Source organism: Lagopus leucura, unplaced genomic scaffold (assembly GCF_019238085.1).
Source record: "Lagopus leucura isolate 7727_CA_CO unplaced genomic scaffold, USGS_WTPT01 Super-Scaffold_100002, whole genome shotgun sequence".
In the NCBI taxonomy this organism is placed as follows: Eukaryota; Metazoa; Chordata; class Aves; order Galliformes; family Phasianidae; genus Lagopus; species Lagopus leucura.
In genome coordinates, this window is record NW_024962263.1 from 57,413,522 (window position 1) to 57,439,139 (window position 25,618).

Below are 25,618 nucleotides of genomic sequence, written 5' to 3' on the forward strand. Positions count from 1 at the left end.
AAGGCATGACGGGGACTGCAGTCCGGCAGGCTTTCGGAGCGTGGGCAAGATGCCTTCAACACCTTGCTAAGCGCAAAGCAGTCAATCCCTCCTCCAAAAGAATTAGACAGGTAAATTTGTAGTCACGTAAATTTATTTTAAAATGAGCAGATTTTAATCTTATTTACTGGCAGACTTTTTTTTCCTCCGGAATTTTGGAGCTTTTGTTTTGCTTTGAGATTCTGCTGTCCAACTCACCACATGTGAGCTTTGAGCTCTCAGGTGCTCGCCTTGCGCATCCCGCTTGCAGTAGTAAGTAGTAAAACTTTAGCAAAGCTTTCAGCAGCAGAAATCTTTCAGCTCAGAAATAAGAGGCGCGCCCTAGCCAGACCCTGAGTGCTCCCCACAGCGGCATCTTCGACGCTGCAGAGGCTACCAATAAGCGGGTCAGGGCACCGCTCCCCAAATCACCCAGCACCCATTGCAAAGCAGCAGCCAACGGCAATTTCTCCAGGGCCGCCTCTTATTGGTGGAGGCCGGTCACGTGTCCGGCGGACACGGTCGGGCGCGGTGTCTGCCGGGTAAGGTCGCTCGACAGCCTGCCGAAGGGCGGCTGAGGTCCCGCCTCCCCTCAGGCCGGCTGGCTATTGGTTGGGAGGGTGCCGGCGTGGCCGCGGATTGGCTGTTGGTGAGGTCGCGAGCGCAGTGGGAGAAGCGGGTGAGAGCGCGGCTGAGCGTGGCGGTGGTGACGGTGGCTGCTGAGCCTGTCGGGCTGCCCGCGGCCCGTCGGGGCGGGAGCGGCGTGTGAGGGGAGAGCGGCAGCGGGAGCTTCGCCGGTGTACGTCGCCTTCAGAGCGGTGAACCCTGGCGGTGGGAAGTGGGGTCAGGTGAGGTGAAGGGGGGTGCAGGCTGCGGGGAGGCCCCGAGGGGCGGTGGTGGGCAGGTGCGGGGCGGGCAGCCGGTTCGGCGCTCCTCCGGCTGTCCGGCGGGGCTGACGCAGCTGTGTGCGGATTGAAACTGTCCGAAAATGAAACCTTCTTGTGTGGTGGTGGCAGCTCACAGCGAGTTCTAGAAAGGAAAACAATGTGGAGGGTTTAAAGCTGCGCTCCGGATGCGTTGTGTGGGAGCCTGAAGTTGTTACTAAGAGACGTTAGGGCAGAAAAAAGCATGGAACTGAATGCTTTTCCAGGCAGTGGCACCACTGTGGTAATAGAGGCTGCGTTTTCTTGTTTCTCAAAGCTGTAGCAGGAGTGGCACTGACAGCAGACACTGGGGAGCTGTGTAAGTCTGGCAGCAGAGTGTGGGTGTGTGGTTCTGTTTGTATAATGCCTTACTGCTTGGCTTAGAGATGGGGGAGCATTTCATAGAATGGCCCGGGTTGGGAGGGACTTCAAGGATCATGAATCTCCAACCTCCCTGCCACATGCAGGGCCACCAACCTCCCCATTTAGTACTAGACCAGGCTGCACAGGGCCCCATCCAACCTGGCCTTGAACACTTCCAGGGACAGGGCATCCGTTTCGCTTCTCTCAATGTATGTATTGTTTTCATTTCTTGCTGTAGACTTCATGATGATACTAACCTGATGCACTTGAAGGAGCTGAGATTGTTCAGTCTGGAGAAGAAGAGGCTCAGGGGAGACCTTATTGCTCTACATAACTACCTGACTGGAGGTTGTAGTGAGCTGGGGGTCAGCCTCTTCTCTTGTGTAACTAGTGATAGAATTGCAGGGAATGGCTTCAAGCTGCACCAGGGGACATTTAGTCCAGACACTAGGAAATACTACTTCTCTGAAAGAGTGGTCAGGCACTGGAATGGGCTGCCCAGGGAGGTGGTGGAGTCACCAATCCTGGAGGTGTTCAAGGAACATTTGGATGTTGTGTTGAGGGCCATGGTTTAGTAAGAACTATTGGTGATGGGTGGATGGTTGGACTGGATGATCTTGAAGGTCTTTTCCAACCTTGGTGATTCTGTGTACCTATCCCTCAGCCACCTCTGTAGTATCCAGTGACTTATATCTGCCCCTAGGCATATCTTTCCAAACAAGTGCTTCACAAAATAGTGAGCACTTCATTCTCTTGGCGTCTACCAAGCCAAAAATCAGACTTCCGCAGTTGCCTGCGACCTCTGCTAAATACCTCCATTGCTCATAAGTGGTGTGCCGTGATTTGGGTGAGGGCCTGCTCCTTTATGAGAAGATTCTGCCCCCCACTTGGCGTCCTGTCATTACTTTTTTCATTTGTTGTTTTGCCTTTTTTTTAAATTCTTTAATATGCTTCCTTATGGAGATGATTTGGATAAAACTTCATTAGATGAGCATGGGTCACATCATAAAGACTTTGAAGATGTGCATGGCCTAGTTTCCTACTGAAATAAGGAGGAACCTGCTTTTTTTCTTTAATGTAACTTTTTTTATGTGCTTGGTGCTCCTTTGAACCATACTTCTTTGAAATAAATGTACTTATTTATGTTATGAGTACCCTTTCAATGTAGAGACTAGACCTTTCATTTTTTTATGGTCTTGTTTTCTCTTCGTATATAGCTGATCTGCTGCACCAAGAGCATTAAAGCATTCTCTTTTATTTTTGCATGAATTTTACTTAGAGAAACTTCTTAGTAAGACAAATACAAATATCATATTTCTTTTTAAGAGAGAGAACTCACAGTTTGAAAGGAACTTGTATTTTCCAGTGTTGTATTTATCCACGTAGAAATATTTCAATTTGAGAGCCTGGCAAAGGGTTTCATTTCCATTTCCTATTTGCTGACTGGTATGCTTATGTGCATAGCTTTCGGAGCCTTTGCATTTATCTCATTAATGTTTTATGAAGTGGTGTTATCTGTCAGCCTTGTAGACTGATATCTGATAGGAAAATATTGAGTGAAAACTCCGTAAGTGATTGGGAAGGGTGGGGGCAAAGGAAAGTTCAGCGGGGCTGAAGTGAGACCCCCAGCACACAGGAGCACAGCCCTGCTCCTTTCTGAACAGGGAATTTCTGCAGGTTTCCTTATCAGAAAAAAAGCTCTTGAGCACTGTTACTTTTTGTGTACATAGAGAAGAATAAGTGAGCAACAGGTGGCATTCCCATCCTGCCTGCTTTATGCACTGAGATGCCATTCTTTGTGTTATTTCTCTCTAACCTCTTCTGGGAACGTTGCCTGTGACTACTCCTTACATTGTAATCATTTTGTTTAAGCATACGGAAGTATCCTGTTTTGTAGCACTATTACTGTCACTTTGGGGCATTTTATTGCAGCATTTGAGTTGTGGAGGCTTCAGTGGAATTAAACTACTATTATTTTAAATTTAACGAGCACCAGGTAGATAGAGGGTAATAAAGAAGTCAGAGAATTGATAAAGCAAACAGTATTTTAAAAGAGCTGTTGTTCTAGGTTGCTAAAAGCAGTGAATGTTTAACTCTTGAGATTGGCACGTGTACAGGGTATTTACTAATACTTTCATTCTCGCTGTCCCACATTTCATGTGAAATCACCCTTTCTGTTCTTGGCACACGGAATAATTGTGAAATAGTTGAGATTTGTGACGAAAAATAGTGTGCAGGGTAGCCTGGAAGAAATGAGTGTGAAGTTTGTCTGGGGGTAAATCTGGAAAACTAATAGATTTCATAAAAATATCAAAGGGATGTATTTAGAAGCATTTCCCTTTTAGATTTCTTTTTAGATGAGTAATGATCTGGAGGTTATTAAAACACAGTTGTCGTCAGTGCTGTGCTGATATCCAGGATCCAGGAGTACTTTGCACTCTCACTGAGTGACTTCTGTCACTTCTTCCAGCAGTAGCAGACAGCAGGTCATAGGCAAGTTCAGAATGTTGGCCATTTTAAACATTTAGGCTGTAGAAGAAACGGTGATTTATAATGGGAACCAAAAGTAATCATCTTACTAAGTCACTTGCATCCACTTATCTCTGTTATTAAAGATTCTGCCTTCTCAGTTGATCAGAACCAAAATTATCATTGCCTTTTCTTTATTTTCTTAATAAAACTCCACTGACTACATCTTAGCATTTTGGCACGACCTGGCTGTCTTTTGAAAGAGCAATATATCAGGGTAGAGGGAGTCATCTCTGCCCTTGTGAGGCCCCGCCTGCAATACTGCATCCAGATGTGGGGCTCCCAGCACCAGGAGGGTGCAGAGCTGTTGGACTGGGTCTAAAGAGGGGCAACAAGGTTGCTCAGAGCACTGGAGAGCCTCTCCTACAAATAGAGGCTTGTTTGGGGAAGGAGCTGGGCTTGTTTGGTCTGGAAAGAAGGTGGCTGTGGGGAGACTTCATGGTGGTCTTCCAGTACCTAAAGTGAGCCTGCAGGAAGGATGGAGAGGGGTTCTGTCAGGGACTGCAGCTCATAGGCAACCCGTTATTCTTTCTTGTTGTTTTTCCATTCAATTTCTTAATGATTGGTTCATTTTTGTGTTCTTTTGCTAATAAAAAAACCTGTGTTAGTCCTCTGCTAGCTGGTAAAATAGTGCTTTTTCCTGGGTTACACATCAATAAAAGGAAGTCCTGTTAGGAAATGTGTTATTCTTTCTGTGGTGATGAGAAACTAATATCAATTTTTGTTGTTGTATTTAAGCCTGTCTGGAAAAAAAACAAAAAGCCTGTAAGGCTGCATGGCTCTTGCCAAGTTTCCACAAGGAGTAGATTCTCACTAAGGGACTGTTGAGAAGAGAAAAAAAAGAAAAAAACAAAACAAAACCAAAAACGTTTGTAATGGAAACAGTGATGATTTAACTGTGATGCTTGTGGGCACTTTCAAACTGCATAGCTTTTCCATCTCCTGACTCTGTAACTTCCTCACTAACTGCCATGCTTCCTTAGTCATCCTTCTGTCTGTAATGGCTTTAGCAACACAGTTGTTCATACTACAAATATTTTGTTTGGGGTGCTTCAACAGAGTGTTGTTTCTAGCCTGATACACAAAACAAATGTAAACCTAAAGCTATAGGGGTTTTTTTTTTTTTGCTTTTTTTTTTTTTTATTATTTAATGGCACACAATTCTCAGTAGCATCCAAATTGTGACTGGCGTAGAACATGTTTAAGAGAAAGATATGCAATAAAAACATCTTTAGTGAATGGTAGTATGTATAAATAGACACAGTTTGAAATCTGGCCAACTTTATAAGCCACTCGAGTATTTTCAGGTCCCACATTGACACTGTTTCCTGTCTTTTTCTTCTATTAGTCATATTTCCATGTTTCTGTTGTGGGAAACAACAAAGCTGTCAGCGAAGTAAGCGAGGAGAAGGAGTCTGCTTTCTGGAGTTTGTTTTTGCATAGGGAAGAGTTTCAGCTGGGAATGCAGCCCTTGAATCTTAGCGTTGGTCCTTGGTTGCAGGCATTCCATTCAAGTTGAAGTGAGCAGTCATTTTCCCAGTGTTTTAGCCATTAACTTCGCAGCAGCTTTGACTTAAAATCATACTACAAAAACTTTATTGCCTCTACTTGGTCAGCTGTCTTCTGAATAACTGTACTTTGCAGTACTAGGAATTGTCTGGAAGCATCTTGTTTTCAGCAGCTGCGTCAGAAGCTTTCTGAAATACATGGAGCAATTTTCTTCTTTTATGACCACAGCATGCTTCTAAAATGTTTGTTTCATGTTTCTTTTTTCAGAAGGACTATGGAACCTCTGCAGCCCTGTAGATTTGGAAGGCTTAAATCCAGATTTGGAAGAACCCTTTCTGGTCCAGATGATTCGCTGGTTTAAGAGCTTAATGAGGATGATTTTTGAACAAGTTGGACTTAACATGGAATCAGTAAGTGTTTCAAACTAGGTTCTTTTTTTTCTTTTTCTTTTTTTTTCTTTCAGAAAATCAGGTATTGAAAGCATTTCATATATTTTAGTTTGCCCTTGTCCATTCCAGCAGAGCACTTTACATGTACTCAGTATCTGTATGATTCTACATTGCTGAGCAGGTGTGCAGTTCCCTTCTCAAGACACTGAAGTACTGAGTAACGTATGCATTAAAAATACCATGTAGATCCTTCTAGCTCTAATAATAAACTGTTTACAGTGTAGATGATGCTTTCCATTTTCCTCTTTTAGGTGTATTTTGAAGCTGAAGGAAAGTTTTCAACTGAGTTGACAACTGAATTCATTCTTAAATGTCCTTCTTTCTTTGCTCTTATCTTAGAGGTATAAAAAGCCCCATGAAACTGATAAGATGATTATTGTGTTGTATCTGCCTCTCCTCTCCTCCTGAAAATGTTACTGTATAGGAGAGCAGCATGGCTGTGTGCTTCACTTGGGAAACAGGAATGTGCCTGCGCAGGTTTTCTCCTGATTGAAAGAATATGGGGAGTTTTCTGTCGATGCTTAGCAGAGAGATTTGCTACATATTATCTGCTGTTTCATTGGGATCTTTAGGAAGCTATTTTGTGTAGAACTGCTGTCTCAAATACAGTAATGTCTTTTAAGTTATAAATACATTTTAATAAGATGGAATTCCTTACCAACTATGTGCAGTACTCATTTAAGATGGTTCTTACTTTGGTATTGTGATAGGCCACTGAGGAACTTACAGGGAGTAGGACTGATATATACTGTAGGTTGCCCATAAGAATCAGTATTTTAGGATTTTATTAGAACTTAAATCTGAGATTTCATGGAGTATAACAATGAAAATTTGGAGCACAAAAATGTGCTTACTACTCTGGGTGCCGGCATGGCCATTGTTAGCAACATCTTTAGTCTGAATAGGGGGGAAACAAGTTTTTAATCTCTATTTCCCCCTATTCTCTGTTTGTCTCAAGCCTGGGATAATGTGGTTACATTTCCAAATGTTAGCCTGCAGAACAGTAAAACACTGATGCAATAAGAGGGTATTGCTAAGTAATAGTCTGCAGACTTGCTCTGCCAGTGCTTCAAGTCAACAAGAAGCTGTGTGAACAGAGCTAGAGCAATGTTGAGACTTATTAGCTCAGCTGGGCAGTGCTGACTTTATTGACATACGTTGAGGCACAACTTGTGTGCAGTTTTCTGAAAATACTGTCTAGGCATATCTTGAATCACCCAAACTGAGTCATTAAAAACCTGAAATGTATTTAGGCACCAAATATGACGGAGGATATGGGTCCCAGTCAACCTTTTGTCTGTAGTCTGAGCAATCTCTAAACGAGTTCTACCACTTGTTTGAAATGTACTGCGCTTCGGTTGGCAATACAGCACATAGTCCAAGCTCTTTGCTCTTGTGGAAGTACTTCCATAATTAATCAGTCATTCCCTTGACTGTTATTTTTTTCCAATGCAACGTCACCTTGAGGCTGTTGTCAACCATTCTGCTTTTAGCAGCAAAATCAACTGCAAATAGTGAGACTCTGTTACTGCAGTACTGCTTATTCTTGAGGGCTGCCATCTACTTACTTTTTGTTCAGCTGTATAGATGACAATAATGTGGTCATCACAAATGAGAGGTTGTTCTTTATGGCATCTAAAGTGCAGTTCCCAGAGAGGACTCTGTAGGTTGAAAAAAATTGTATTCAAACTTAACTGCGTGCGGAGCGAAGTTGTATTTCCTGTAATGAAAAATTGAGGCTGAGGGGATCGTTGGCAGCAATGAGAATCTGATGTGGAAATCTAGCATAGCATATGTGCCGTGCGTATGTGCATTTATGTTGTCAAAATGTATACATTCTACTAAAGTCAGAGGAAAGAAAGATGCTTTCGTATAGAACTAAGCAAAATGTTTTTGTGAAGTTTTTGAAATAATATAATCTGGGGATAAATCCTGGGAGGCACGGTATTTTGTTCTTAATAGAACCCTCTGGATTTTAAGAGTAGTGATTTTTGTGTAGCGTATCAAAGTGTTATTCAGTGGAGTGGTGTGAAACTCCACAGCTTCACCACGCAGATCACACAAGCAATATAGCCATGCCGTATCAGAGTTGTTTCAACAGATCCAATCCATGCAGTTCATACTAAGATTTCTGTTTGTGCCAACTTTCTAACAGGGTGTTGAGTTTGCTTAAACTCATGAGCCTCTAATAACTAAGATCTGAATAGTAAATTTGTATCTACAGTCAGAAGTAAATACTGTCCAAGTATTTTTAATTACCAGACTGTTCTAATTCTTTATTAGCCACATCATCTTCATTGCAGCCTCCCCCTCAATCCTTCTACCTTTTCTCCTTTGCTTCTGTTGTCATTCTCTCTGCTGAAATCTTTCCCACTTCTCTTTATTCTTTTCTTCTGTTCTGGCTCTTTTTGTAGAATTCTTCTAGGGTTAAAGTCTCATTTCATACAACTTCAGTAAAATAGGAGTGCAAGCATTCTTGTCATTAAGTAAAACAAAAGATAAAAAATAAATCCCCAATGGAAAGACCTAGAAGAAATGTGAATTTCAGTAGGAACAGTTTAGAATCAGCAGCTAGATGAATTGGGGTTCTATTTGCAGTTTCCTTTACTGCATCTGTATGTTAGGGCATTTAAATTTTCAAATATTTCTTTTTTCCACTTTTCTCTTTAATTCCACAGTTGCACATTCTACTTTGTACAGGCTTATAGTCTGTTTCTGTTAAGACCAGTAGACACTGTTCCTGTGTTAGAAGAGCTCTTAATTTAAAAAAAGCACAAAACGATTTGGGGAATGTGGAATTACATAACAGCCTGGAGGTGTTCGAGGCCAGGTTGGATGGGGCCCTGGGCAGCCTGGTCTAGTATTAGAGGTGGAGGCTGGTGGCCCTGCCTGTGGTAGGGGATTGCAGATTCGTGGTCCTTGAGGTCTCTTCCAGCCCGGGCCATTCTGTGATTCTGGATTTTTCATGATTGAATGGGTTTTCATGAAACGCCTTAAAAAGCAGTGTATGACTCAGTGCAGATTCCTCTGTTGTGTTAAAAGGGGGCAAATGATGCTTTTGAAGATCACATCTTTTGAATCCTACTGCATTACTAGATTTATTGCTTTGAATTTAAACTTAATGTAAAGGCTGTCTCTCAACAGTCGTAATTGTATATTGTATTCGTAGCAAGAAAAGAATAAATTCTAAATCATATGTACATTTAGCACAAGCACAGCACAGAAGGATAAAGGAAAACTGTTCCAATATGGTGATTAATTTTTTAATCTAACATCTGACTTTTTTTTTTCTTCCCAATAGGTACTTTGGTCAAGCAAGCCTTATGGTTCATCTCGGAGTATTGTGAGAAAAATTGGTACTAACCTCTCTCTAATACAGTGTCCAAGAGTTCAGTTTCAGGTAGGCAGTCTCAACAGTTTAAAACACAAGTTTCACTGTACAGATGAAGAGTTTTACTCTTGCATCAAAAGATTTTAGGGAATTCTATGGCTCATTTAAATAAATTGACGTGAGAGTTCATGAAAGCAGAATTAGATAAACCTGCCACATAAGAGAATACTTTACTTCAATTCTTCCCACTTCCAATTCAGATTTTTAGCTACTAATGGATTCTTTTCAGTACTGCCTAAAATGCTGACCAGTGTTGCTGTAACACACAGCAAAACTTGAATTGTTTTCCTAAAGAAAATAAAACTTCTAAATCATAGAATCATAGAATGGCCTGGGTGGAAAAGGACCACAATGATTACACAGTTTCAACCCCCTGCTACGTGCAGGGTCACCAGCCACCAGCCCAGGCTGCCCAGAGCCACATCCAGCCTGGCCTTGAATGCCTCCAGGGATGGGGCATCCACAGCCTTCTTGATCAACCTGTTCCAGTGTGTCACCACCCTCTGTGTGAAAAACTTCCTCCTAATATCTAACCTAAACCTCCCCTGTCTCAGTTTAAAACCATTCCCCTTGTCCTATCGCTATCCACCCTCGTAAACAGCCATTCCCCCTCCTGTTCATATGCTCCTTTCAAGTACTGGAAGGCCGCAATGAGGTCTCCCCGGAGCCTTTTCTTTTCCAAGCTAAACAAGCCCAGTTCCCTCAACCTTTCCTCACAGAGAGGTGCTCCAGCCCTCTGATCATCTTAGTGGCTTCCTCTGGACTGATTCCCAAAGCTCCATGTCCTTCCTGTGCTGGGGACCTCAGCCTGGACGCAGTACTGCAGATGGGGCCTCATAAGATCAGTGTAGAGGGGGGACAATCACCTCCCTGTCCCTGCTGGCCACCCCCTTTTTTAATGCAGCCCAGAACATACAGTTTTAAAAAGTCATTTCTAGGAAAAAAATATCAATTCTTAAGAGAGAAACATTTAAAACTTACTTCTAAAAAACAGTACTGAAGACTGTGCAAATGCAAAGGTGGGCAGTTATGTAAAAATATGGGGGAAAATAATCAACTTTGTAAGAAAGTAAGAAATTATTTATAAGATAACATGAGTACCCTTGTTTTTTTTGTTTTTGCAGAAGGCTAGCACATCATAGGTGAAAGGGGTACATCAGTGCTGTGCAGCTTTCTCATTTGTTGTAACTTTGTCTGCACCTAGTGGAATGTTAAAGAGGAAGGGCAAGAGCTTAAGGAGGAGAAACTCTTGCTTTTTATAGCAAGTTGTTCAGGAAGAGAAGGGAAAATGGAAGCTGTTACATACAATCTTTTCAACTCTGAGAATGCTGCACATAGGGGATGGGTATAGAATTGCAGGTATTTAGTGCTTGAAACTCTTGCTGAGAGAGGAATGTTTCTTGGGTTGAACAAGGGAGGAGAACACAAAGATGAATGGTGGAAACCATCAGCCATGCTAAGGCAAGGTAATTCTTGTATAGCTAATTTTTTCACTCTTACATTACTCTCTGTGTCCTAGATGAAATGTATGAATTGTATTTGAATTTAAAATAAGCCTTGATCAAATAGTTCAGATTACCATAGAAGCTTCTTTGTGGTGATAGTAAAAGCCATGCTAACATTTTTGCTCTCTTAGAGACTTGGGGGCCAAGTATCTCCCACCATGGGTGTCTTCATGAAACTTGAAATAATAAACATATACATTGCTAGAGGGGGGATTGTGCGAGTGGGAAGGACAACAAAATGGCCTGCTGAATTTAAATGTTTAGGTATATAATTAATAGTGATTATGCCAGCAGTACAGCAGTGTGTGCCTCACATTTGAAAGTGCAGTCCTCCTGCATTGTGTCTGATCCACCCTGCTGTGAAAGCAATGCAAGGGAAGATAATGCTTATTTGTAAAAAAAATTAGCCAAATATTGCCTTCTCTCAAAACAATACTTAGAAGAAGACGTTCTGGTTTTTGTACTTGCAGAGAGCTGGGAGATACATCTGGGGAGTTTTTTTCAAAATCCCTTAGTGTTGAAATGCCAAGACAGTGAGCTTTGCTTTGATTTTATCCACACAGTATAAACATTAATCTTCTATAAGATGAACTGCTTTTAGGAACCTTTCCTTACCATTGTCATAGTTTGATTGAATTTGAAATATTACAACGTGAGGCCTTTATGTATATTAAAGTTTATGTGGTTAATGCGAGCTTTTGAGCATAATTATAACTGTTTCAGTTTATAAACTGCTGAACGTGTAGAGGTGTGATGCTAACATCTAACTTTGTCTTTATCTCAGTGTTAAGGTTCTGTAGTGAAGTTCAGTACCAGTCTTGATCACGTTTATGCTGTTGCAACTGAGGCTTTCCTATCGCTGTCTCCTCCTTTTTCTTTCTTGCCAGCTTTAACTATATTATGAAAGGACCATGCACTGAACTTTGCTGTAAGTCACTTTATCCAGAAACCAAAGCAAACCATGCTTGCCTCATCTGGGGGTGCATGCATACCACCAGTGTTTCTAACTTTATCTGAGGTCAATAAACATTCTGCAGGTTTTCATTTTCTTGTGATAAATGGGTAAGGGGTATTGAAAGAGCATCTCTGTTTACGTTCATTCTTTTCTCCTCACATGCTTGAGGTGTGTGACTGTTGTCGTACTTGTCTCCGTGGGTTTTGTCCTCATCAGTACTTATTGCTAAGTGCAGCTCATGCATTCAGTAAGCAGTGACAGAACTTGACTGTATATGGCACAAACAAATGGAAGTGGTTCGTAAAGCTGGTTTTATATGTCATGTTTTACATTTACCTGTTGTCTTTAGGAGGAAAAAAGTTGAGCATCAATATAGCTGAGGTAGATTGAAACAAACTAGTACACAGAAGATGGGAGCCTTCCTCCTCCAGTGTTACCAATCCAGTATCTTTGATATACAACGTCTCTGTTGTAGTCCCATGCTTCTGTTTATCTGATACACGCCTTATAATTGAACACATGCCTCCTAAGGAGTTGATGTGAATGTAGCAAACATCAATGCCAATCTGAAAAATCATAGTAAGTTTGTCCTAAAGAAGTATTTCCAAATGCTTAATACGCAGGTCTGTTAGTAATTTGAAACTGGAGGTTTTTGTTCTTCCTTAAATGTGTAAAAATATTTGTTCTACTTTCCACTTTTTGGAGCCAACAGGAGGTAGGACCCTATTTTGACACCATCTAAAAACAGTTCAGTATGTTTTTGTTTTTCATTCTTTGTCTGCATGCACACATGCAGACAATATGTGAAGCACACACACACTAAAATAGTAAAAAAAAAAAATCTGTTAAGGAAAAAGTTAGGGAAACAGCTATATATTATCCAGAGAAAGAAAAGCAGAGCTAATTCCACTCCTTCATCCAATTCCTGCAATTCAGTGTTTAATAGAATTGGGCCTCTGTTTTCTGCTGTCATTTTTCCGTTTCAGATGTTGGCAGAGCAGTTGTCCAAATGTTCCTCAGCCAAGATGGGCTGGAGGGCATTTCACCAGGGTTCTTCAAATATCTGTGTTCTATAGACAAGCAAATGTTTCAAGAGATGAGTGCTGGCTTTTAACTTCCAAGTTCAGTTAAAAATCTTGCCTCAACTTGAAATTCAGAACCCACTTCTGTGGAAGGCCTTGTCATTTATACGGATAGAGAAAAGAAACATCTGCATATGGAAAAGCAGATTCTGTTTACACAGAAATATGAATTAAAAAGTAAGAAGAAACTTGCATCACAGTGTAACATAAGGCTTGCTACTAGATGTTGGATTAGAAATTGCTTATCTCATGATGCAAGAAACCTGGCCGTGGTAAATGCATTCCTTACTGTTGCTTTCTAAAATGATTTCTGATGCAAGTACATGTAATACCTTTATTTAAATGCACCTGCAGCCTTTTTGTGGTAATAGTTCCTCACGTGGCCGTTACCATTTGGAAAATTTGTATGGCCTGCAAGAAGCAGCTGCTGTGTTACAGATGAGATGGTTTTTAATTACCGTGAGCTTAAATTCATCTGCAGTGGTCATGATAATTTTATTTTAAAAAAGAAGAAAAAAGAATTCAAGGAAACCTCAAACAATGACAGTCCTAACATGCAATATAGTATGCTCCAGACTGTTCTGAAGAGAGGCAGACTGTGATGGTATTAGGCACAACTGTTAACGTGATAACATATTGCCATCTGTGCTGATGCTACCTGGAGAAAACCCTGTTGTTTCCAAATGATCGAGTAATGCCAATATATACTCCTGGGAGCTGTGATAAAGGCTCACACACAAGTTGCAAGAGTAGTCATCTTCACCTCATAATCTCTATTTCCAAAGCTGTTTGTGACAACTCCTCGGGGAGGAAAAAAAAATAACAACAAAAACAGAACTTTTATATTTCTGGAACTTGTGTATCAAAGGCTGCAACTAAAATATGTGCGCATGTTCTTCATAAATGCTTTTACCTAAACAAGATTACAGTCCTACTGTGCTGGGTCAGCTACAAATTCAGGATAGCGCTAGCATTTCGTGGTTGCTGCTACATTATAGTTTCTTTGTAGAGGCATGAGTTGCCTTTAAGAGCTGGCAGGGTGAATCAGGGCAGTACTTCAGAGACTATTAAGTGATACCACCATCTTTGTCAAGGTTAGTAGTTTCTCTGCCACTGCTGGCACTTAAACACCTGCAGCACTTCACGTGCACATTTGGCATGTGGATTGTATGCAACATATGCAGTAGAGGTGGCACAGCCACACTGGAAATACATAACTAAAGGCAGCAAACAAAGCAGGAGGAATTACTGAAAGATATTTCAGTAGCTTTTATTTGCTGAAGTACGGAGACCAGGCTGTACTCAGTCATTGGACTGAATACACATGCTCTTGTGTAGCCTGGGGAAGCAGCTGATATTTCAAAGTAGATTTGAAACCATTTTGTATAGTTGTGGTTATGGAGCATATATGGATGGCCCAGACAATTTGTCAGATTTCCATTTGGGTCACTTAACTGTAAATGGAAGAAATGTTGCAGTCTCTTGAGCTTTGTTCACCTTTAGCTTCAGAAAGCTGTAGAACTAGCAGCAAAACTGTGCTACAAAACAGTCTGTCTATTTGGCATGCTGTAAATGAGATTTTTTTTGAGTAAATAGTTTATTCATTCCATTATAGCTCTGCCATAGTTGTCATTGAAAGTCCTCATGATGATGGAATTGGTAGAAGGACTTTTTTTTTCCCCATGTAACAGACACGGCTGAAGTCTCATACAGAAATTTTGGACATTGTAGAGAAAGGGAAACACACTGCAACAATTTCTCTGTCACAGTAGTGTTAAGTTGGTGTAAAAGATTAATAGGTAGAAGTGGTAATTATTTTCTTTTTTCACTACTAGTCGTGAATATCATTAAAGCATTATTTGAGTTATTACAGCACAGTGCTTCAGAGTGTTGATGTTTGTTTGTTATTAAGGTAACAGTTTGCTTTGGACTTCCAGTGTTGAGTGTTGCACAACAGTACAGTAGCTAGTTGTGAATCTCAAAAACCAATATAATTTCTGTCAAACACTGAGGAGACTAGATTGAATAGTGTATTAGATTTTACACCAAGCTCAGGACAGTAACAAGTGTATTGAGTCTGTTGATGTATTTTGTGCATGTATGTGTCAATTGTTACGTGCAGCCTAACTAAAAGTTTCTAAAACTTTCAATCTTGTCTTTAAAATCTAGCTTACTTCTCAAGCCACAGAAGGAAATCATCCTCATCAATTTAGAGAAGATACAGTGGCTTCTTTTGCAGATGTGGGATGGGTTGCACAAGAGGAAGGTGAAGTCTCTACAAGGCTCAGGTATGCACTTGGATTTTCTCTTTGAAGTTATAAGCTGAGCAAAAGAACTTGGTTCTCCCCGATGAGAATACACTGTGCATTACAATTAATGCAGAGCAGCTCTGGGCTGGGAGATAGAAAAGGTAGGAACTGGGAAAGAATAAGTAGAGATTACAGTAACATGAATGAAAGGTTGGTTTGAGAACATGAAAAGAGACTACTTTGGCTTTATTAACTTATTTATTTCAGAGATAAGCTTTACATATTTCAGAGATAAGCTTCACACAACCTTGCTTCCACAACAACATCTACTGTGGTGTGGCACAGTCGCTTGCACTGATTCTTCTCTAGTTCTCCAGAGCTTTCATTAGTTTGGGGCAAGGTATTGTAAGGCTTCCTGAGTAACAGCAATGATCATTCTGACAATCTGATAATTCTCACATCATTTTTCATCCTTCTGGTCAGGGCTTTGCATTCTATAGCAGATAATTCTAAAATTACAACTTCTATTTTGTCTTCATCTTTATAATGAAGACTGGCAGGGAAACGTGTGAGTACCTGTGTCCAGAATGATAGCATAGATACTTCTGTGTTGGACATGGAGCTCTGCATAGCACTGTAACTGCATGAAACAGGTTGGCCTGGGTGATGAAGTTCCATTTTCTAACGTACCCAAACTACTGTTCACACCAGCCTGAAACAGAGGTACAGTTCTGCAGTGCAGAGAAAGCTTTAGTTCAGACTGACCTTCCAGAAACTGTAGGAGTGATGTACCTCTGAAGTGCCTGCATGCAAAGGAAGGGTGGGGTGGGACAGGTAGATATGAGATCAGACTGAAAGAATCCTCTAGGTAAATAGTGACCTTAAGGCAATGTACGCTTCTAATGAAGCACTGCAGGTCAATTACTTAGTAAACATAAACATTATGAAACTTAAACATGAAACTTATTACACCTGTGCATGATGCTATGTAGTGCAGTGTGCATTTGGTATTTTTATTCTCTAACTTTTCCAAGTTCCAACCCTGCTGCTGTGGGCAGGTTTGCCACCCACTAGGGCAGCAAAGCTGGGGAAAGGTCTGTAGCACAAGTGTTATGGGGAGCACTTGAGGGAACTGGGTTTGTTCAGTCTGGAGAAGACTCAAGGGAGACCTTCCAGCTCTCTACAACTGCCTGAAAGGAGGTTGTGATGAGGTGGGGGTCAGTCTCTTCTCCCACATGACAGTGATAGGATGAGAGGTGATGACCTCAAGTTGCACCCTGGGAGATTCAGGTTGGATGTTAGAAAAAATTTCTTCTCAGGAAGGGTGGTCAAGCATTGGAAGAGGCTGGAGAGATTAGTGGGTGAGTGGCATGGTGGTGAGGGGTTAGCAGTTGGACTAGATAATCTTAGGTCTTTTCCAACTCTGATGACTCTGTCATTCTAGATCAGGTTGCTCGAAAGCCTCATCCAACCTGGCCTTAATCACTTCCATGGAAGGAGCATCCACAGCTCCTCTGGATAATGTCTGATATTTTCTGTCAGCGTTGTGAAAGACTCAATTGTCGATCATCTAATGCTACAGTGAGGTGATCTGATTTGTGATAACCCATTATCATTAATCTGTATCAGCTCTACTCAGCCTGTTTTAAAATGTTGTTGCCACCAATTAAAATAAACTGTTGGTGACTGCAGATGTTCAATAATCTGTGTTTAACATAGCTTCTGCCTTCATGTGTGAAGGCAACAGAGTTGAATGTTCTTGTTCTTTGTGAGAAGAAGGGAAGCTCACAAGCTCTCTTAAATTGTATGAAGCTTTATTTCTCTATGGTTGTGTTTATTCTTAGAAACCTTGACGTGAGATCCCTTCCTATTTATTGATAAGCAGCATCAAGTTCCATATGCTCCATTCTCCCACCACTGGTAAAGTGGAGGGCAGAAAAGGAACAGAAGTCCAGAAGTTCAGAAACAATATAAAAATGTGCCATGGAACTAACAAACTCTTCCTCCTTCAAAGGAATCAACTACAAATGACTATTTGCAGAATATGGAAGCATTTGGGCCAAAACAAATGTAAATCTTAATTTCAACCAAAAAAAGAAAAATAAAAGGCATGAGGCAGAGGAGTAGAGTTGGGGCAGGAGGGAATTAATTCGTTTTTCCTCTGGAAATTCAGTACTCCTTACAAAGCTGGCTAGAAAGAGAAGAAACAGCAGTAATGCAAATAGAAGGGATGCAAGGCTCTTACTTTAAGCTATATAATGTTTTGGTGGAAGTGTGTGGTGGAAGGTGTGAAGACAATTTTTGTCAATCCTTCACCTTCTGTTCTTGGTTTGCTTTAGTTTTTACTGATTGGAAAGCCTTTAAAGAAGAACTTTCTGGTGTTTTTTGTTACAGGTCAGAAGTGTGGTCAAAAACAGCCCAGCCCCTTTCAGGTGAACTACATGGAAATTCCCTGGGCAGACCAGACTCCTTACCAAATGTGTTACACGAAGAACCAGCAGCCAGAAGCACAGTAATCGCAAATGAAGAAGCTCTGCAGAAGATCAGTGCTCTGGAAAACGAACTAGCCACTTTAAGAGCACAAATAGCCAAAATTGTTCTCTTGCAAGAACAACAGAATCTAACAGCAGGTATTAGATCTAGTGTACTCTTAGCACAAATTACTCAGCAAATTCTCCTCTTTATGTTCAGTACAGCATTAAGTCATTTTTGCAAGATACTGCAGCATTGAACACTTCTGCATACTGCTTTAGTTAGGTTAGCAGATGGACATAGCATCTTAGTGGAGAGATGGAGAGTATTTCATGGAATCATAGAATGGCCTGGGTTGAAAAGGACCGCAATGATCATCGAGTTTCAACCCCCTGCTACGTGCGGGGTCACCAACCAGCAGACCAGGCTGCCCAGAGCCACATCCAGCCTGGCCTTGGATGCCTCCAGGGATGGGGCATTTCTGTGAAAGCTCATCAGAATTCCAGTCTGCAGATGAGAGAAGTATTACCAGCTTTCAGAGCAAAGCTAATGATTAACTTGGTTAAATCCCAGCTGTTTAATAATTACTAACACCTAACTATTCCTACCCAGAAATAGACCATCTCATATAATGATGTAGTCATGTAAGAGACTGATTATGCTTCTGGAAGATGTAGTTTATCTCTCAAGCTTATGAAATAAGTAGCAGAAAAGGAGATTATGCATGCAGAACCAGAAGTTGTTTCCTGTAGCAAGCACCATGACAACTTCTCTTTCTTTCCCTCCCAACTAACCACTGCTATCCATCCAATTCTGAGTCTCCAGTCTGCAAGGGTTAGTGGGAGAGAGTGCCATTACCAATTGCAGATAATAGCCATTTGGTTTTCACTGATTCCTACCAAGTACTTTCTTTTGCCTGTGCTCATGGTGTTTAGTTTTTGCCTGCAACTGATTCTTCCTTAACTTAAGCCAAATACAAAATGGCGAAACAGTTTTAAAGATCACTTGCTTTCATTCTTGAATTGTAATTAGTTATTTGAGAAAGTCCCACAGGAACTTAGTTTTCCCTATTTTCCCTTTTCCTTTACTTATTAAGAAACTTAAATTTTGATGTGACTTTATCATCTTTACCTCCCTCTTCTGGTAGAATGTGGTAACACTTGTGTATGAGTACATTGACGCAGCATAGACTCCTATATTGTCTGCATACATATTTATACTAAATACTCTAGGCCTCAAAACTTTGACTTAACCTGATTTCAGCAGTTTCTTAAAGGTGCATTTGAACAGAGGTTTCTTCACGTGTTGGTGATTTCTACTACTGTAACTTTTTTTAATCTAAAGAGAGGGAATACCAAGTCAAGATAGATCAGACATGATTGGCTGTCCTAAAATGACCTTTGACCTCAAAGAGCTGGAATTTAAGCTTGAATTTAAGCACTATTTATACATTTTAAAGTCTTGTATGGTAGTTTCTGGTGATAAGCTGAAAGTATCATCACTCATGAAGCAGACTGCGGGGGAGCTGGACCAGATGACCATTAAAGGTCCCTTCCAACTCAAACAATTCTGTAATGTCCAGCTCAGGGCCCACCTCTCAGATGAAAGTGATAATATTGAAAGCAGGATTTGATTTGAAAGACATGGTGACATCCATCCCAGTGCAGTTTGAACTGGGAACTCAAGGAAGGATTTTGATGTGGTTTTTCAGCAATATTAAGAAGTTATGCGACTCTCTGAAGAAGGCGGAGAGGAGACAACTGAAGCTCTTTTAATCATATTCTCATCAGAGCATTTGTGAGGTATAAAGAGTACGTAGAAGGAAACTGACGTGGCACATGTTTTGCTTGCAGCTGGGCTGACCCCTGTTGCCTCAGCTGCTGTCCCTGGTGTGCCGCCACCACCGCCGCCTCCTCCCCCTCCACCGCTCCCTCCCCCAGCTCTGCAGCAAAGCATTTCTGCCATTGAGCTCATCAGAGAACGGAAACACAGAAAAACAAACTCTGGCCAGATTCCGACTGAAAATGGGCCGAAGAAGCCTGAGATACCAAACATGCTAGAAATCCTCAAAGATATGAACAGTGTGAAACTACGCTCGGTGAAGAAGTAAGTTGTTTATTTATGTTTACTAACTTTTGCATTAACAGTTTGCTTTTGTGACTAAGAACTGTTTTAGCTTGGGGGAGATGACAGTGGAACATTTGACAAACAAGAGTAGAAACGAATTTGTGACTTCTAAATCTTTGGACTATGCTGAGGTTTTTCATTTACCTTTCTAGATCGCCAGGAGATACAAAACCAAAAGCAGCTGACCCCACAGATCCTGCAGCCTTAATAGCAGAAGCACTCAAGAAGAAGTTTGCTTACCGATACCGCAGGGATAGCCAAAGTGAAACTGAAAAAGTCATTCCCAAGTCTGAAACTAAGGCAAAGACTGAAGCGGTGCTGGTGAGTATTGTGCTTCTGATTGCTTGGACAAAGGATTGTTTGATAATTGCCCAGTAAACCCAACAAATCTTTCTGCCAGCACACAGAAATACCAAGGAATTAACAAACCTGTCCACAAAACTCTATGAAGTATTGCTGATACATTAGGAGTTGTGGCAGAAAAGCTTTGTTTCTACTATCAGCTCTCAAGATTGTGTACTGGTTTGGCTCGAGATTTAAAAATCCCTTCTCAAGTTTTCTTTAAACAAGAATCTCCCTGTTGCAATGAAAACGTGGTACTGTAAAAACTTGATTCCTGTGGGCTCATACCTGAAACAAATCTGAACTGTGTTTGCCTGTTACTACCAACCTTAACCAGGCTTGTAGTGCGCGGGCCATTTCAAAGCAAGGTCCTGGAGCTACCAGTCATATGAATGTAGAAAGCAAATTCTTGAGAACACCTGCTGAATCACATTGTAGGGAGCAGTATCTAGTAGTATAAGTCAGTTAACAGTTTTTAGTGTGATTTTCTTTGTTTTTTTTTCCAACATGGGGGCATTAAAATGGGATTATTCTTAGTACAAGTCAGTGTCTCCTAGTGTATTTCAGGTTGATTTGAAATTCATGGGGTTTTTTTGAGCAGTGGATACAAAACAAGATAATGTAGATCAGTGATGTTAGCAAACAGCCCTCAAAGCCTTGTGCTATAGAATCAGAACAGAAAAGTGTAAAACTCCAAAATCTAAAGCAGCTTAACCAAAAGAGTTAACTGTACTCTGAATTACTTGAGAAAAGTAAGACTTCTGAGCCATAAGTCTCCGGACTTGCAACTAGTTCAGCTTATTAATGCTGACTGACTGACTTGCCTTCTGACTTAGGCCTTTCAGGTCAGTATAGAATCATAGAATTGCTCAGGTTGGAAAAGACCTTAAAGATCATCAAGTCCAACCACAACCTAACCACACTGCCCTAACTGTAATGGCCCTCTACTAAATCGCGTCCCTGAGCACCACATCCAAAAGGTTTTTAAACACATCCAGGGATGGTGACTCAACTGGGAAGCCTATTCCAGTGCTTAACCACCTTTCTGTAAAGAAGTGTTTCCTGATATCCAACCTAAACCTCCCCTGGTGCAACTCGAGGCCATTTCCCCTCGTCCTGACACCAGTGAGAAGAGACCAACCCTGCTCTCACTGTAAGCACCTTTCAGATACTGGAAGAGAGCAGTAAGGTCTCCCCTCAGCCTCCTTTTCCCCACACTGAACAGCCCTAGCAACTTTCAAGCTGTTCTTTACAATTTCAGGGCTATGTTTCCCCCACATCAATCCCTTATTTCTAGCATCAGAGGCTTTAAGATAAAAGGCTGAGTTGGCAACATTTGCATGGGAACAAGTAGACAAAGGAAGTTCCCACCGCCCAGGTTCTGGTTTTACGTACACCTTGGATGGTAATAGTTCAGCCGGGTCTCTGCTGAAAGCAATCCGTGCCTCTGGTTTTCTTCTCAGTTTGGACCACACATGCTGAAGTCTACAGGAAAAATGAAGACCTTAATTGAAAAATCTTAATGTTCTGAGATCGCTGTGTGAAAGACCGTCAAGCTGCTATGTCTGAAGTCTCCTGTGTTGCAAATAGCATTAGTACCAAGTGGTCTTGTGCAGAGCTGAAGAAAACTGATGTGGAACTAAGCACGAAGTTTGAGGTGCATGTTTGCATGTGATTTACCACAAGGAATAAATTCAACCTTATACTCAGGTATTAATTTTGTATTCAAGCCTGGCTTTCTGTGTAGACTTACATGATGGTTTTTGTTCAGTAACACTATGTTATCTCTATGACGTTCCTTGTGTATGACTGACTGCCTTAAAACATTGTGTACATGTTAATAGTGACGGCAATAGACCCTTACGTTAATCACTCATTTGAGCTCTAATGGTAACTTGCACTACAGTGTTTACTTTGATACTGACTTTTTCCATGTCGCTGTTTCTTTTAAACTTCATTTTAGCAATTTTTTAGCCCTCTTCCCCCCAAAAAAATGAGTACAGCTGCTTCATTCTGAATCAAGAAAAAACTGAAATCTGCTGCAGAAGTCACCTGGTGTGAGAATTTTAGTAGCAGCACAGAGTTGCAGTGGTAAGATAGCAATACTTACCATCTTGTGGCCAGAGTGCTGTGGGGCCCTCAATGCTGGTATTGCAGCAAACCTGAACTAAACAGGAGGTAGCAGCAGAGTGAAAGGATTACTGTCAGAGCACGTGTTAGCCAGAGCAGCAGCGGTGTAGGTAAAAAGGCAGAAAATACCAGGGGGTGGAAGTTGCCAAAAATATATCGCTCATCTCAGCTGTGCTGACACCTTTTATTCCCAGCTGGGTAGGCTTTGAGCCGTTGGGGACTGCACAAGCCCTCGTGGTCCTCTTTGCAGGAAGCCACGATTGAAGTTGTTGCACATAATGTTGTTTTCAGGGGAAGTCCTTCGCAGATTTCCCACAGAGGTTCTTTGCTGCCAGACCTGCACAGAGCTGGTTTGCTGACCAACCCTCTTGCCTCTGTCTACAAACGTGCAGGGCTGAAGCTAGATCCAGAGCTCAGCTTGAGAAAAGCTGTTGTGCAACCAGCTGTAACTGCTGCATGCCTAAGGGAAGCCAGGGTTTGCTCTGACTGCAGCTGGGCTCGGAGCCACGTGTGGCTATTCTGTAGTCTGCCTGCTACTCAAGCAAGTACAAGTGCCTTTTAGAGCTGCTGTTTTCTAGGAAAGGAGAAACAGAGCACATTTGCAGTAAAAACAAGTGAATGGTCCTGGGAGGTTACTGATGATGACTGAGGCTTTGCTGCTGCCTGTAACTGGGATGTAGATTGTATGATCAAGGAGGATGTTTTCTGGTGTGAAACTTGAAATGATGTTAATATGTACACAATATAAATTCTTTTCAGAATGCTCTGCCATCAGTTTTACTGATAGGCCGTTGAATCCTCATGTTTCTTTTAAACGCCTTTACAACACTTTTTGAAAAGTTAATTTTGGGTGTTTTGTATTTAATGCTCTACTGCCATTATATAAAATTAAAAGCATTTAAAATAAATACTGGGTATGCGATTTGTGGTGCTCTACAAATGATGTCAGCCACAATCAAGTATAGTCTATGTTCTATGACAGTGACTAGAAATGCACTGGCAGCCTGCATGTTTCAGAACAGGACAGGACTACTTACCTTGCTGTGCAGCACAATTAGTCCTAGAGTAGCACACTGCTGGTAATTCAGGGGGAGGGAGGACGTTATGCCTCCCCCAGGCTTACCCTGCAGCTTCTCATACACTCCTGGTACCCACATAGGGGTTCTGGTCAGTCACTGCGTGCACTTCTGTGGCACTCACTCCTCTCCCCAGAGGCCACAGCTTCACAACAGCTGGCCCAGAAAACTCTACTGAAGTCACATTTGTGAAAACGTTTCAGCCAACTTCACTTCAACTCCGTAATTTGTGATAACATAACTCAGTTCAGTTATGTCATTAATTGTAAAGTTCAGGATATCGACCGACCCCTTAAATTTGTCTGAAACATGAGAAAAACCTCTCTGGTTTGAAATGTTGATGTGAGGTGCAGGCGTTCGGTACCCCAGAAATACAAGAACGTGGCAAAGCCTTATTAATGACATAAAGCTGTGGTAACGGAAACACCCTCTGTATGGAAAACGCAGCACAAAGCTGCCGTCAATTAATTCACTTCATACTTTCATACATACATTTCATACACCTTATTATGCATCTTTCTGCTTTTAAATCTTTCCATTCCGTGTGCCAGTGCCAGCAGAAAGCCTCCCAGGCAGCAGTACTCAAAGTGGGGACACACACACTGGACAGACACCTGCAGCAGAGCCCAAGGCCTGTGCCTGGCTCTCCAGCACATGGGGTGGCCCAGCAGCAGATCTGCAGATTAAAGCAGTTACAATGGGAACCTGACATCCATCCTATAATGCACTCCAGGATCCAGATGGGCTGAGTGACTCTCAGCAGCTGTAATGCATTACAGATGCTCGCAGCACATCGATGCTCTCAGCAGCACATGAAACAATTAATGCTGATATTCAGCATAGGTTTTTAAAAGGAATTTCTAGGCAGTGCTTTGAAGAAGAGGGATTTTGATTTTCACTTCAGTCCAATGTCAGAAGCTCCCACATACACTCATAAGTGGGATCAGAACCCTGTCACTCAGCACTGGGACCCACTGCATTGGTTCTTATCCAACTAGAGCGACCTGCTTAACAACAAATGGCACAGGTTGTTTATCAATATTACATTTAAGTAGTGCTATATAGATATTTGTAAATTCCCTTCCTTTCCATTAGAAATACTGACACATATCTAAAAGCCTGCAACAAGGCAACAAGTAGCAAAGTTGATACAGCCAGCGAGGCCCTGTCCTTAACAAGGCCACCCAGGATGGCCCTTTGCCGAGCAGCCTGCTGAGGAGAGGCCACTCATAGCCATCTCAGCACCCACCCACACTCACATTGCCTTTGATCCTTCTGCCCAGACTCAGATAACAAAGGAAGGAAGCTGACGCAGGCTCAGAACGAGTGGTTTCATTACAAATTTATTTCTTTAAACATGGCCACCTCAAGAATTACAGTATTACTTCAGGGAACATGAAAGAATAACCAACAACTTAATTTTAGAGGGGAAACGAACAGGTAAGTCAGAAGTTGTTTTCCATACAGTAAGAGGCCAAGCCAATAAATTCCAGAATCTGAGGACAATTTCCAAATCCAAAGCTGGGCTCAGTGTACAGTGGAAGCTGACTGCAGCCTTCGCCGCCTTTCTGTACTGCTGGACTCGGTTGTAACTTAAATGTACGGGAGCAGAATGCAAAACGATCTCTTTTACCAATTAGAAGTTAACAGCAACAGGCACATATTAAAACGACTGCGGCAAAGCCTTGCCAACGGCTTTACGCTGAAGCTCTCTCCCAAAAATGGCTGTTGCGACAAACTGTAAACAGAATCGATAAACAGTCTTTTACAAGAATAACAGGGAAATACAAGTGAACTAAAAGAAAGCACCAGTTTCTCAAATCAGCTTACAGTTGTGCTTACTGTACTGAAAACGATGTCAAACAAATTACAAAAATGGAATGTTGTTAAGTTTAAAATTAGTCCTTTAATTTTGTCCTAGAAAAACATTTTCTCCTTTTCCCATCCAAACCCCACCAACGGGCGATGTTTCAGCAGAGGGAGGAACAGGTAAACAATGCACTTGGTTGTGGTTTTTTTTTTTTTGTAATTTTTCTTTTTTTTTATTTTTTCTTTTTTCCTTCAAATCACAAACAAATTTGGTCACTTAGCTTTGTGCATAGTTTAAGGCATCTGTAGCAATCTGTTACAGTTTCCTCCCCGATGTGGCTGTTCATGAAATTGTCACATTCTAAAAGAATAAATTAAAAAAAAAAAATAAAATAAAATGCTGCCTTTCAAACCCTGCCCAGACCCTCCCACCCCACTCCCCCCCCACCCCCCACACAGACTCACGCACCCACACATACACACACTGCAGCAAAGGGGCATTTGTACCCTTGTTCTGAAGGACACGCTTCCCATCCCGCTTTATTTCAGATTGGCAAATACCCTGAGCTGATGATGGTGTTGAGACATTCCACCTTTTTTTTTTTTTTCTTGCATGTGCAGTTCAAGTGTACAATAGTGAAAACAACATGCAATGTTTCCACTGCAGAATCGCAATGCAGTTCAGATGC

At 41.5% G+C, this 25,618-nt stretch overlaps 1 protein-coding gene across 2 annotated transcripts; it reads left to right on the top strand.

Moving 5' to 3' along the window:
• The first annotated feature begins 721 nt into the window (after positions 1 to 721).
• On the top strand, positions 722 to 22,952 carry MTFR1 (mitochondrial fission regulator 1). Of its 2 annotated transcripts, none has more exons than XM_042869763.1 (8): positions 722 to 817; positions 5,610 to 5,752; positions 9,093 to 9,191; positions 14,894 to 15,012; positions 17,368 to 17,603; positions 19,299 to 19,551; positions 19,725 to 19,893; positions 21,378 to 22,952. In XM_042869763.1, exons 2-8 carry the CDS (start codon positions 5,687 to 5,689, stop codon positions 21,435 to 21,437), a joined length of 1,002 nt encoding a protein of 333 aa, XP_042725697.1. In that variant the 5' UTR covers positions 722 to 817; positions 5,610 to 5,686; the 3' UTR covers positions 21,438 to 22,952. The 2 variants fall into 2 exon arrangements, with proteins under 2 accessions (XP_042725697.1, XP_042725696.1); XM_042869762.1 differs by having other exon boundaries at positions 726 to 866.
• The last annotated feature ends 2,666 nt before the right edge of the window (positions 22,953 to 25,618 follow it).